Source organism: Triturus cristatus, chromosome 4_2 (assembly GCF_964204655.1).
Source record: "Triturus cristatus chromosome 4_2, aTriCri1.1, whole genome shotgun sequence".
Taxonomy (NCBI): Eukaryota; Metazoa; Chordata; class Amphibia; order Caudata; family Salamandridae; genus Triturus; species Triturus cristatus.
In genome coordinates, this window is record NC_140586.1 from 208,154,514 (window position 1) to 208,167,476 (window position 12,963).

A 12,963-nucleotide genomic window follows, 5' to 3' on the forward strand; every position below is an offset into this window, starting at 1 on the left:
CTCAATTGATAATCATAAGCACTGAACTGTCCCGCACACGTGCTTTTTTTAAAAGGCCATGCAAAAAATGAAAATAGAAACAATACCAGAACAAAATAACTTTTCTTAAAAACCTTGTTCACAAACCTTTTTTTTTGTTTTTTTTAAAGGAAATGGAGTTGAATGAATTGGAGCAATGTAGACATATAGGCTGTGGCTCTGTTAGTATGAGTACTGGAACTGTTCTTAAAGGCCTGCAGCCCACCAGCACCCCATTAAGCCCAGCAGGTGGCATTTACCTCCTGTTCTCTTTTTCTGGGTCCTGGTGACGGAATCTTGGAGCACTGAGCTCAGCCTTTTTGGCTTCCCCCGATCTTTATTGGACTCCCTTCAGCAATTTTTCGTTATGCCAGGATATCATAAAGAAGACTTCATTGAAGTTTTGAATAAGAGCATGATGGTGTCTGAGTAATTGATCATTGCAGCTTTCGACTCCTTTCTATTGGCTGCACATAGATTCTATCTGGGATTGACCACCTTGGCTAAGCCCTAATGCAGGATGTTAACAAAAGATCCTCAACTTAATATTAGTAATTCCCATAGACATGGAATTGACTCGTATGTAAGATGAAATAGAGACCTTGAAAGCTACTGGTTTGGACAAATTAAATGAACAAAGGACAGCCTTCTACAGACTTACAATCGGTGTCACTGCCCAAAGAAAAATCAAGACCCTAAGGTCAACAACACCACATGCCTTTTTAACTGCAAAGGTGCCAACCAAAAGGTAGAGGTAGTCTGGAAGCTGATGCAGCAGACAAACCTCTTACATAGGGCAAAATAGTAAGTCTTAACTTCCCCTCTTCTGTTAAACAATCTATTGAGCGACAAGCATTTCCAACTGCCTGAAGATTGCAGTTCCATAACAAGTTAGATGGGTACTGAATATTGTTCATAATGGCTACTATCTTAAGATTTACTCATCCTCCAACAGCTATACCACCAAAGAAGTCTTCCATGCAACATCTTGAAAGGATTCAATAAGTAAATGTGCTCTTTCAGAATCACGTAGTGGAGGTGCTACCTCTTTTGCAGAAAAAAATGGGAATGTGTTCCTATTATTTCTTGGTTAAAAAAAAAAAAGGTCTAAAAAAACAAATTCATAACCATTGGCAAACAAATGTGTAGAAGAGTGGGCTTCTGTTGCAGTAACCCCCCCCCCCCCCCCACACATATTGCCAGATTTCTGATGCACTTTCACTGAGTGTGCCCTGGGTCCCTGCCAATCAGGTTCCCAGGGCATGTTTTCTTTCTCTAACTTATACCATTGTTACCACCTTTGGCACAACTGTGCCCTACCTGTAAGTCCCTTGTAAGCGACACCTATGCTGCCAAGGGCCTGATAGCCAGAGAAAGACCTCTGAGGGCTGTAGCTTGTTTTGTGCCACCCTCAGAGACTTCTCACCACAAACCTGCGCCACTCTCATTGCAGCCTGCATGTTTTGGTGCAGCTGAAAGTGAAGAGTCGACATGGCACACATTCCTTTGTGTCAAGAAATCCACTGCCTTGAACCCCGGGTGCACTACTAAACAAATGTATCATGGACAATAATCAAACATATAGTGAATCTATCACATATAAAAATTCCTAAATGGCTTTGTATAGCCATGTTATCAGGTGGTTACCTGCCCCCATATGCAGTATTGTCTACAGCACAGAGTGTATATACTGGAACTTCGCATTGTGAGATCTTATGTGGATAAAGAAGGAACTTATCCCATTCACTGTCAGTGCGTGACCTATGTCACGTTTCCTGTGTTGTCGAGAGGGAGTAATCTATCTTGCGGTGTGGAACCATAGCACGTGTGAACCATGTAATTAAGCACTGTGCATTCCCCATTATGTGAACTGCGTGTACTAGGGAGTGTTCCTCCGGTTCTGGGTCAGTGATCTGCTAATTGTACTGCAGTTTGAACAGCTGAGTCCAATAATGTACGAAATGGCCCAAGGGTGGGGTTGTGATCCACACGAAGCTGTTCAAAATGCATAAGGGCAGAGTTCCAAAACAATGCACCCACTCCCTCAGCCTCCCGTAATGCAACTCCTCCCGCCCAAATAGGTCCAGCAAGGGGCGCATGGAACAAATGTGCATCTCTGGTGTATACGGTCTTAGGGTTGGGTTTAGCCGAAGGCTTCTGATGTAGTTTGTGTACGCAATGGTCAGGGGTTTTGTGGAATGTGGAAGGAGAAAATATGGAATGCTTCACAAATTTGCTTGTCATCCTTGCACAGGGGCCATGCTAATCTTCTCTGTATCGTTCCAATTTTAGTATATGTGCTGCTGAATCGCGCACTTTGGAATGTGCATCCTAGCTTTTGGTATGTCAGGTACAGCCCCCTAGGGAAAGCATGATCACCTATAAGTAGGTCCGAGGAGAGGAGGAGGCTGTCTGCATAGAGGTCGCCTACCGTGGACCAGGAGCGGTTGTGCCAGCTCCTCAGGTCAGCTATGGAATAGGATCCTTGGAAGCATGGCAAGGGGAATCCAAGGACGTATGGTGGGATGCGATGCTTTAGCCTGGAGGCCTATTAAGACACTTGCGGGCAATCATGACCTGCAACGATTGTGAAGCCCGATGGGTGGTTGTGGGTAGGAGGAATCCCTGGAGTGAGGTCAGAGACAGGGAGCCGGATCCATTGCAGGTTTCTCCCATATAGCGCCCAGCTAACCATCATGAGAGCCACTGAAGCCAAACCTCGAGGTAGACCTCAAAGGATAGGGGTCTTGGTCTGCCCCTGCCCACTGGTAACTGGAGTTTTCACAATGCGATGTGGTGGCGCTTGTTTCCCCCATTTAAGCTCCCCTAACAGTGTCCAGGTCTCGAAAGAAGCATTGGTGGGCAGGGGGACTACTGGGATGTTGGTTAAGTAATAAAGCTGTGGTAGGACTATCTTTTTGGACAGGGCTTTTTTCCCATTCGTGGCCAAGGGCAGGGCTTTCCAAAATTGTACCCGAGATTTTAGGGCCAAAGGTTCTTTCTCCGGTTGCCCTCAAAAAGGTCAGTTGGGAGTAATCTAGGCGCACTGCAAAGCATCGGATGGTGTCGCCTTTTCAGTTCAATAATGTCCCCCCCCCCCCTCCCCCGGCGCACCGCAAGTAGGACTAAATTGCAGCTCAATGGGAACATGTATGACTTGACAGAACGGCTGTCCATGCAAATGCCGGAAGCAATGCTATGTATGGGGGTGAGGTTTGATCGAATGTCGTATCCTTACAGAAGTAGGTCTTCCGAATACAGGGACACTGCATGGGTCGCACCGCCCAATGGTATCCTTCATGCCTCGCTCTCCAGGCGAAGACTGGTGGCATGAGGCGCCATGGCCAGCGCAAATAGTAAGAGGGAAAGGGTGCATCCCTAGTTCATCTACCCACGGGAATGGTGGAGAGATCAGCCTGCCTAGGAGGACCCTAAAGGTGAGGTCAGCTTAGAGCAGTTTGGTATACTCTCTGAGACGGTCGTCTACCCCCATATTGATCAACCCCTGAAAAAGATAGTCCCACACTAGCGTGTTAAAGGACTTCTTCAGGTTCAGTATTAAGAAAGCTGCGTAGGAGAATCGTCGGGGGGCCTGATCTGACGTATGTTTTGAGATGTCCTGTGCCTTGGGGCAAAACCATTTTTTGTCTGAATGCCAAACTGTTAACTTTCCAATGTTTTTTAGGAACCCTACTGCTCTGCAGAAAAATCTCGTCTAGCATTAGATGTGAGAAGAGTACTAAAATTCTTTCCTTGCAAATCTAAAGATATTTGCAAGTCCAAACAATTGTAAATTATGGCCCATTAACTTACTGGTTTAGCTACATGTAAACATTTTCTATCCAGATGGATAGTTTCATGCATTGTTTATGCTATCAAAAAGCAAACAAAAAGTGTGCTGGTAAATCAACAGCCCATTCTACCATACTCAGATCTGCAATGGCTGCTTTCATGAGGATTATTCTTGTTGTGGAAATCTGCAAGGCAGCCACATGGAGATATGTTCACTCATTTATGAGATATTGTCTAGATTTGGATGCTAGAACTGATGCTCAAGGAGAACAAGCTTCTGTGATAAATCTCCGAACTTCAAGTGATCATCTTTCTCCTCTTCCACCGCCTTTTTAAGGGATTGGTTTGCTATTCTGTTCAGTGCTCATGATTATCAATAGAAATACCCTGAAGGTGATGGAAAGGCATCTTACTTGTAATCCTAGTTCTCCTTCAGGGGATTATCCATTGAAATCACAAGCTATCCTCCCTTCTCCCAGGTAGAAGGGAGATACAAGTCATTCTAAATTTCAGTAACCTTTGTCCCTATTGCTCTGTTTAAAAACAAACAAGAAAATAATAAATACCTGAAGTATTTGCCAGCTGATGTGCATGATGGGATATTGGAGGGGTATGAGCCCTCAAAGGTGCAGTGTTAGTTTTCAGGCTAGCATAGCTGTAGCCTATATGTCCCAACTGCCCTATGGCCTATTCCTTCATACCCATTTCCTTTGAAAAAGGTTTGACTGAGGTTTTTTAAAGTAAACTTACCTTCTTTCTTGTTTCAGATTTTTAAATTCCTTTTTATAATTTAACGTTTTTAAAAGAAATTTAAAGGAATTTATCAATTTAGCCTATTTTATAGGCTGCAAAAAAATTACAATTATGTTAAAATTTGGCCTTAAAGTAAGGTGAAGATGTACACTGAGGAAGTTTGATTAAAAGAAGTGCTCTAGGATCCTGTGCGTGTGTAGGACTATTTGTGGTTATGATTTCAAATTGAGATTTCCCTGAAGGAGAACTAGGATTACAGGTAAGAAACATTTCCTTCAATATCCTAGCATAGATTTGCAAAAAAAAATCAAAGTTGACATGGCACCAATCTTTGCTTCCAGTGACTCGTACCACATGTGTTGTCTGCGAAAAAGGGTTTGTGATGAGCCAGGAAACGTGGCACCTGCAGTGTTTGTGTTGTGTGTTGTTTGAGTGTGTGTAACACGGTGCAACCAGGATAGGGGAAGTACCCTGTAACCCCTATGTGTGTGGGAAAGACCCGCACTTAATGAGAAAAGTGAGACCCTGGGCACACGTTATTAGGATAAATGTGCCAAGTAGCAAAGTTTTTATGAATCGTAAAATATCCTCTTAAGTCCATTCAAGTCTTTTTGGAATGTTTTTCAAATCGTTTGACTCATTATTGAAAGCACGACCAGCCAACACGTGTTTCATCACACCGGGAAGTCTCCCGTGACTACTTCCGGGCTGAAAAGCAAAAGGGAGCCTTCTGGACAACCGTCTAGCCGGTTATGATTCCAAACCGGACGGGCTGTGTTCGGTGTAGAGAAGAAATGGTAATCCAAAGTACAGAAAAAGGTCAATCAAAATATCGGCAAACCTAAGGTCAAAATTCTCTAAACATCAAGATTTGCGCAGCAGGAGTGCCCAAAACGCAAGATGTGGTGGAAATCGAGGCAACCGCTTTGAGGTTGAAAATCAGATGGACTGTTTCTAAATCAATGGATGGTGCAGGAAGGGTGGGGGTGCTGGGAAAACCGAAATGACGGAGTGTTCACTTCCGATACAGAGGTGACCCAGTGCCTGTGCCTCGCTCCAGGTTACCCGCTCTAGGTTTTGGTCAATGGCATACCCGCCTATTAACCGTGGTTTTGAGGATTTGGCAGTTCTAAGCTCGCCGGTGCCCCGGCACTTCCCGGCACCACCGCTTGATTTGGTTCGAGGCGTGTGGGCTGCTGAATTCATATCTGTGCATAGATCGCCGCGTAGTGTTGGGTCCAGATGATTGCACATTGTTGTCCTGGAAGAGTCTTCGAAGTATCACGAGATAGGTGGCTCCTCCCCTGGACTACAGTGTGCATGGGCATCCTCTCCATCCTTAGATTATTTTTTTCCGCCATTGGGTTCGGATGTGCTTATCTTAGCTCAAGTTAGGAAAATTTAGTTTAAGGCCAAAAGGCCTTTAGTTCTCGTCGGTACTGTTCCCGTTCGGTATCGACCAGTTTCTTTAGTGCTTTAGCACCTTCTTCAAGCTTTTCGGATCCGCTTGGTCCGAACATCGAACTTCGATCGACGATGGAATCGAGGACTCCCTTCAAGAGATGTCCTTTATGCCACGCGAAATACCCACACATCGACGTCCACCCGGTATGCAACAAATGTCTCTCACCGGATCACGATGAGTCGAAATGTATGGCCTGCACCCGGTTCCGATCGAAGAAGACTCTCCGGAATCGACGGGCAGCGAGATTGGAGGCGCAGCAATCGGCGCCTGCCCCGGCCAACATCTTTAGCACCGAGGACGAAGACGCCTAGAGCGTGGAAGACGTAGACTCCAGCCCCGCTTCCGAACACGACTCCCGATCGGAAGACGACGATGAGGTGGTCTTTCAGGGAGAAGAAGTCGTCGAAGAGGTAGGAGACTACGATGAGGCCCTTGGGGCCGAGGAAGATAGCTCCAGCGAAGAGCTAGGCCAACCCGTCGATACGGAGGCCGAAAAAATTAGTCGTCATAAGGCTCAGGTCGAGGGATCGCCTACGGGCCTTACCCGAGATCAATCTCACGGTTCTTCGGCCCCGCCTCCACGCCCGGCCTCGAACATTTTACAGGAGCCATTACTATCGAAGACGACTGGCTTCCCTTAAGCGAAACCGAAACCGTCCATCGCACCGGTTCCATCGAAACCGAAAGTGAAATTTGTTGTGATCGGCTCGAAGGCCTCGAAGCCCACCACTCCTTCGACGCCGACAAAGGTCATCGGCTCCGACCGCGCCAAAAGAGATTTCGGTGCCGAGCTCACCGTAGCGGATCGGTGCGCCGAGCCGAAGAAGAAGGCCCTCGGCCCCCACACAGCACCTCGGCCTCTGGCACCGAAGGTTACGGCCCAAACCACCAAAGTCACGGCGGCCAACCCGTCTGCATCGACGTCGAAGACGGCGGCGCCTGCCAAGTCATCGACTCCGACGAGCGTCGATACCTCCCTTCGGATCGACGACCCAAAGACTGCAAAAAAGTCGGATGCCGCTTCGACGCCTACCTCTAAGGTGCCGATCGGTTCCAAGGCGCCATCTGCGTTCACCGTGCAACAGGTCTCGGAATCGTTGCAACGCATCAGGGACCGGGCAACCCTCCACTCTACGTCGGGGCCCCGAAACGCACAAGAGCGCAAAATCACCCTCGGCGCCGGCGAACATCACGTTTGGATTGCCGCCACCCACGGCGCCGAAAATGTTCGAGATTCGGACACGTGTCCGCCAAACACAGTCCCCATCCACTGGACAAACCGATATCGAGCCTTCACGGGCACACTTTATCGACGCCGACACTGGTAGGTTGATGCTCCGCAAGCGGAAAATCACGCCAGAGAGGGGATTGGACTCCTACAAAATTCCTCTCAAACACAAATTGCCGGCAGGATCAGAACCAGTGCTTCATGAACACTTCCAACCCTTCCATCAGGATCCACCGTCCTTTTCTCCTACGCATTCAGAGACAGACGCAGGAGAGGACTATGTAGGGGATGATACCACCTACCCTGGGGATATCGATCCTGATGATCACTTGCAAGACCCAGTTCAGGCATGGGATGACCCCACCGACCAGGGTACCGCACCAGATACTCCTGACCAGCAGCTTTATAACATAAAGACATCTCCCACAGAGGACACTGCTGCCTTTAATGCCCTCATAGAACGGGCTGCTGCCAATCATGGAGTGGAACTCCATTCTGACACTGTAGAAGAAGACTTCTTAGTGGACACTTTCGCCTCCTCTGAAAAAACTGTCAAAACTCTGCCAATGTTAAAAGGAGTTCTAAAACCTGCAAAAGACATTTTTAAAGAAACAACCAGGGCACGGGTGCTGAACCCCAGAATCGAAAAGAAATACAAGCCTGCACCCGGAGACTCTATGTACATTAGGGGTCAGTTACCTTTAGACTCCATGGTTGTTGCTAATGCTCGCAAAAGAGCCCACTCACTAACAACGGGTGATGCTCCTCCCCCAGACAAGGAGTCCAAAGTGCTGGAGACATCAGGCAAACGGATTGCAGCGCAAGCGGCAAACATCTGGCGCATTGCCAACACACAGGCACTCCTGGCCCGTTATGATGGGTCCCACTACGACACACTAGAGTCACTGCTACAACATTTGCCAGATGAATATAAAGAGGCAGCGGAGCTCCATATCAGAGAGGGACAACTCCTTACCAATGCATCCATCAAATGCGCACTGGATGCAGCCGACACTGCGGCCAGGACAATCAACACAAGCGTCATGTTGAGGAGGCACGCATGGTTGAGAATCTCAGGCTTCAAGCCTGAGATTCAGAACAATATCTTAAATCAACTGGTCAACCCGGACTATTTATTTGGCCCTGAAGTTGACACTACCCTCGAAAAAATTAAGAAAGACACTGACACTGCAAAATCAATGAGGGCTCTCCAAACGCAGCAGTTTCGTAGTGGCTCCTTTCGTCGCCCCGGGAATAGAGGAGCAGCTAGAGGTCAGGAGTCACAGCAGCAGAACAATAAAGGGGGCACACAAAGTAACTATGATAAAACCACCAGAGGTGGATATCGTGGATCCAGCACCAAAGGCAGAGGACGTGGGTACGGCAACACCAGGTCCTCCCCCAAAAACAAACAGTGACGCCCTCTCCCTGCCCCCCGACCACGTAACACCTGTCGGGGGGGAGACTACAACAGTTCCTGTCAGTCTGGAAAACCATCACCACAGACAGGTGGGTCAGGGACATTATCCAGCACGGTTACTGTCTTGAATTAACGTCCACTCCACCCAACATACCGCCAAAGCACCGTCCTATGTCCGTAGAGCACTTGGCATTATTGCAGCAGGAAGTGCTAAGTATGCTGCAAAAAGGTGCAATAGAGGTCGTGCCCGTCAACCGACAGGGGTGTACTCTCTGTACTTCTTAATCCCAAAAAAGGACGGTTCGCTCAGACCTATACTAGACCTGAGACCCCTCAACCAATACCCGCCCACGTACGGCAGTACCTGGGCGCGACCATAGACACTCTGGCAGCCCCAGCTCAGCCAAATTTAGTGAGGATCAACAGCATGCAACTGCTGATCTCAAAGTTCAAACCTCAACACTCCCTTCCTGCGCGAGTGTTCATGCAGTTGATAGGCATGATGGCCTCCTGTATTTTCATAGTCCCGCACGCGAGACTACATATGCGCCCGCTTCAGGAGTGCTTGGCACGTCAATGGAATCAGGCTCACGGACAATTAAAAGACCTAGTGTTGGTGAGCGGTCTGGCATACAACTCTCTGCATTGGTGGAATCCACAAAACCTTTGCAAGGGCCGACCGTTCCACGAGCCTGTTCCGCAAATAATACTGACAGCGGACGCCTCTCTCCAGGGTTGGGGAGCTCATGTACTCACTTACACAGTGCAGGGACTATGGACGACACAGCAAAAGAAGATGCACATCAACGTTCTGGAACTGATCGCAATCTTCCTAGCCATGAAGGCATTCAAAGTACACTTGTGCAACAAAGTTGTGTTGATCCGGACGGACAACATGACTGCCATGTACTACATACAGAAGCAGGGAGGAACACACTCTCCACAGTTGTCTCATCTGGCTCAGAGCATGTGGAAGTGGGCCATTCAGAGGAACATATTCCTCATGGCGGAACACCTCCCCGGCAAGGACAACCAGATGGCGGATCTGCTCAGCAGACACAGCCACCAGAGGCACGAGTGGGAGCTATAACGTCAGTACTCCAACCGTACTTCCAACAGTGGGGTCATCCAGAGATAGACCTATTCGCCACAAACAAACGCAAAATGCCAAAGCTTTGCCGCCAGGTTCCCACATCCACAGTCACAGGGCAATGCGATATGGATGAACTGGTCCGGCAGATTTGCGTACGCTTTTCCCCCAGCGCCATTGATACCGCTAGTGGCACGCAAACTGCGACAACACTCACGGACACTCATCCTAGTTGCTCCCAGATGGGCGCGCCAACCATGGTACACCACCTTTCTAGAACTTTCCGTTGTGCCGCATCAAAGGCTGCGGATCAAACCCGCACTTTTAACGCAGAACCATGGCGAAATTCAGCACCCAGATCCGCAACAGCTGAACCTGGCAATCTGGCTCCTGAAGTCCTAGAGTTTGGCTACCTAAACCGGCCACCTGACTGTATGGATATCATCAAGGAGGCCAGAAGACCCACTACCAGAGCTTGCTATGCGGCTAAATGGAAGAGGTTTGTCATTTACTGCAACAACAATGACATTAACCCACTGGACGAATCCATTCAAAACATCATCTGTTACCTCTTACACTTATACCGATGCAATCTGGCATACAACTCAATACGTATCCATTTAACCGCGATTGCAGCCTATCTTCAAAACAGGCAGCACCTCTCTTTATTCAGAGTGCCTGCCATCCAAGCCTTCTTGGAGGGACTCAAACGAGTAATTCCCCCAAGACACCCACCGGCACCGGTGTGGAACCTCAATGTGGTCCTCACCAGATTAATGGGTCCACCCTTTGAACCTCTCCATTCATGTGAGATTCAATTCCTCACCTGGAAAGTAGCTTTCTTAGTGGCAATCACTTCGTTAAGAAGAGTTAGTGAACTCCAGGCACTAACCATTCAAGAGCCATTCATACAGGTTCAGGCAAACAGAGTTGTACTACGTACCAACCCCAAATTCATGCCCAAAGTGGTATCGCAGTTCCACATGAATCAAACTATTGAACTGCCTGTTTTCTTTCCGAGTCCACAAAATGTCGCAGAGAGAATGCTCCATACACTAGATGTAAAAAGTGCCCTCATGTACTATATAGACAGAACTAAGGACTTTAGGAAAACAAAACAACTTTTCGTTGCCTTTTCCCCACAACACAAGGGCAACGCCATTTCCAAAGCAGGGATAGCCAGATGGATCGTTAAATGTATTCAAATTTGCTATCAAAAAGCTGAACGCACATTAACGATTCCCCCACGAGCCCACTCAACACGAAAGTTAGGGGCGTCCATGGCTTTCCTAGGAAACATTCCTTTACAGGAAATCTGTAGAGCAGCCACATGGTCCACTATACATACATTTACCAAACACTACTGCGTAGATGTACACTCAAAACAGCAGGCAGCTGTAGGACAGGCTGTTCTCAAAACTCTTTTTCAGACTGCTGCTGCTGGCACGGGCAGCCGCCGCTAATGGAGGGACTGCTATATAATCTATGCACAGATATGAATTCAGCAGCCCACATGCCTCGAACTGAATATGCTACTTACCAGTATGCATCTGTTCTTGGCATGTAGGGCTGCTGACATTCATATCGCCCACCCTCCTCCCCGGCGCCTGTAGCGGCTGCAGCACTCAGAATTACTGTATAAGCATGGTCATCACTTTCTGTATCTATTCCATCACTGCCACAATGGCAATCTAAGGAGGGAGAGGATGCCCATGCGCACTGTAGTCCAGGGGAGGAGCCACCTATCTCGTGATACTTCGAAGACTCTTCCAGGACAACAATGTGCAATCATCCGGACCCAACACTAGGCGGCGATCTATGCACAGATATGAATGTCAGCAGCCCTACATGCCAAGAACAGATGCATACTGGTAAGTAGCATATTCATTTTACTGCACAGGCATTTTCCGTTTGGATCTCCGTCATTTCGGTTTTCCCAGCATCCTCACCCTTCGTGCACCATCCATTGATTTAGAAACAGTCGATCTGATTTTCAACCTCGAGGCGGTTGCCTCAATTTCCACCACATGTTGCGTTTTGGGCACTCCCGCCGCGCAAATCTTGATGTTTAGAGAATTTTGACCTTAGGATTGCCGATATTTTGATTGACCTTTTTCTGTACTTTCGATTACCATTTCTTCTCTACACCGAACACAGCCCGTCCGGTTTGGAATTATCACCGGATAGACGGTTGTTCAGAAGGCTCTCTATTGCTTTTCAGCCCTGAAGAAGTCACGGGATACTTCGCGGTGTGACGAAACACGTGTTGGCTGGTCGTGCTTTCAATAATTATGAGTAAAACGATTTGAAAAACGTTCCAAAAAGACTTGAATGGACTTATTAAGAGGATATTTTGCGATTCATAAAAACTTTGCTACTTAGCACATTTATCCTAATAATGTGTGCTCGTGCCACATGTGTACCTGAACGCAGTCAATCCCACTCATTGAAACTACGTTTGACCCTGAACGCAAACATTTGCCTAACGCAGGATAGCACCTGTTTTCTCACATACTGTCCTTGATGTGTTTTATGAAGTTTAATTTCAACATCCTCAATGCTATGACAAGTTGTTTGAAGTTGGGTTCTAGTGCCACCTATCCCCATTTTGAACATCGCCTTGTGTTTATTTGCATTCGGTTTAAAGAGATTGCTGCTCTGGCAGATGAATTTGCCAAGGAACTAGTACCTGATGAAGGATGCGAGTACGACGAGCTGATAGAAATAGACTTGAACCAGGTGAGCATTTTAGCTTTACCTTGGGCTGTGGCCAGCTACGTAGTGACAATCTTATGTTCTAAAGTAGTCATTAAATCCATCTACATACATTTTATTGTAGTAGAAGTTCTTTAAAGGTGCTGCCGGAGTGGGAATTAAAAGGTTTATGCATAATGATATCCTCCAGTCTTGTAATGAAATTATTTGACTATGGCAATCTTCCCATCTTTTTATGTACTTGAACACCACAAATCTTTTGTGGCCTTGTGGTTTACCCCAACCTTGTACCCTATCTTCTGGAGCAAGTACCTGCATTTACTAGGCTTTGCGGATTTGTCTGCTTTTTCACCTTAAGTTTGACATTGCAATACCTATGAAGCTAAAGCAAAGAGGCTGCAAGAGGTAGCACATTTTAGAACAAAAGCACTATGTTTTGTATAGCTGATCTAATAGGGGTAGATTTTATGGCAGCCTACATT

General features: G+C 47.3%; 1 protein-coding gene and 1 non-coding gene across 2 annotated transcripts in view; one reads left to right on the plus strand and one right to left on the minus strand.

Moving 5' to 3' along the window:
• Positions 1–12,963, plus strand: part of ACO2 (aconitase 2) — a 392,352-nt gene that overhangs the window by 215,211 nt on the left and 164,178 nt on the right. Inside the window, exon 8 of the mRNA XM_085601209.1 lies at positions 12,414–12,505. Within this exon, the coding sequence (XP_085457335.1) occupies positions 12,414–12,505 (92 nt within the window). The remainder of the gene's footprint in view (positions 1–12,413; positions 12,506–12,963) is intronic.
• LOC146833404 (U6 spliceosomal RNA) lies at positions 2,228–2,334 on the minus strand. The gene has a single exon (XR_014960891.1). It is a non-coding gene; the product is annotated as a U6 spliceosomal RNA (small nuclear RNA).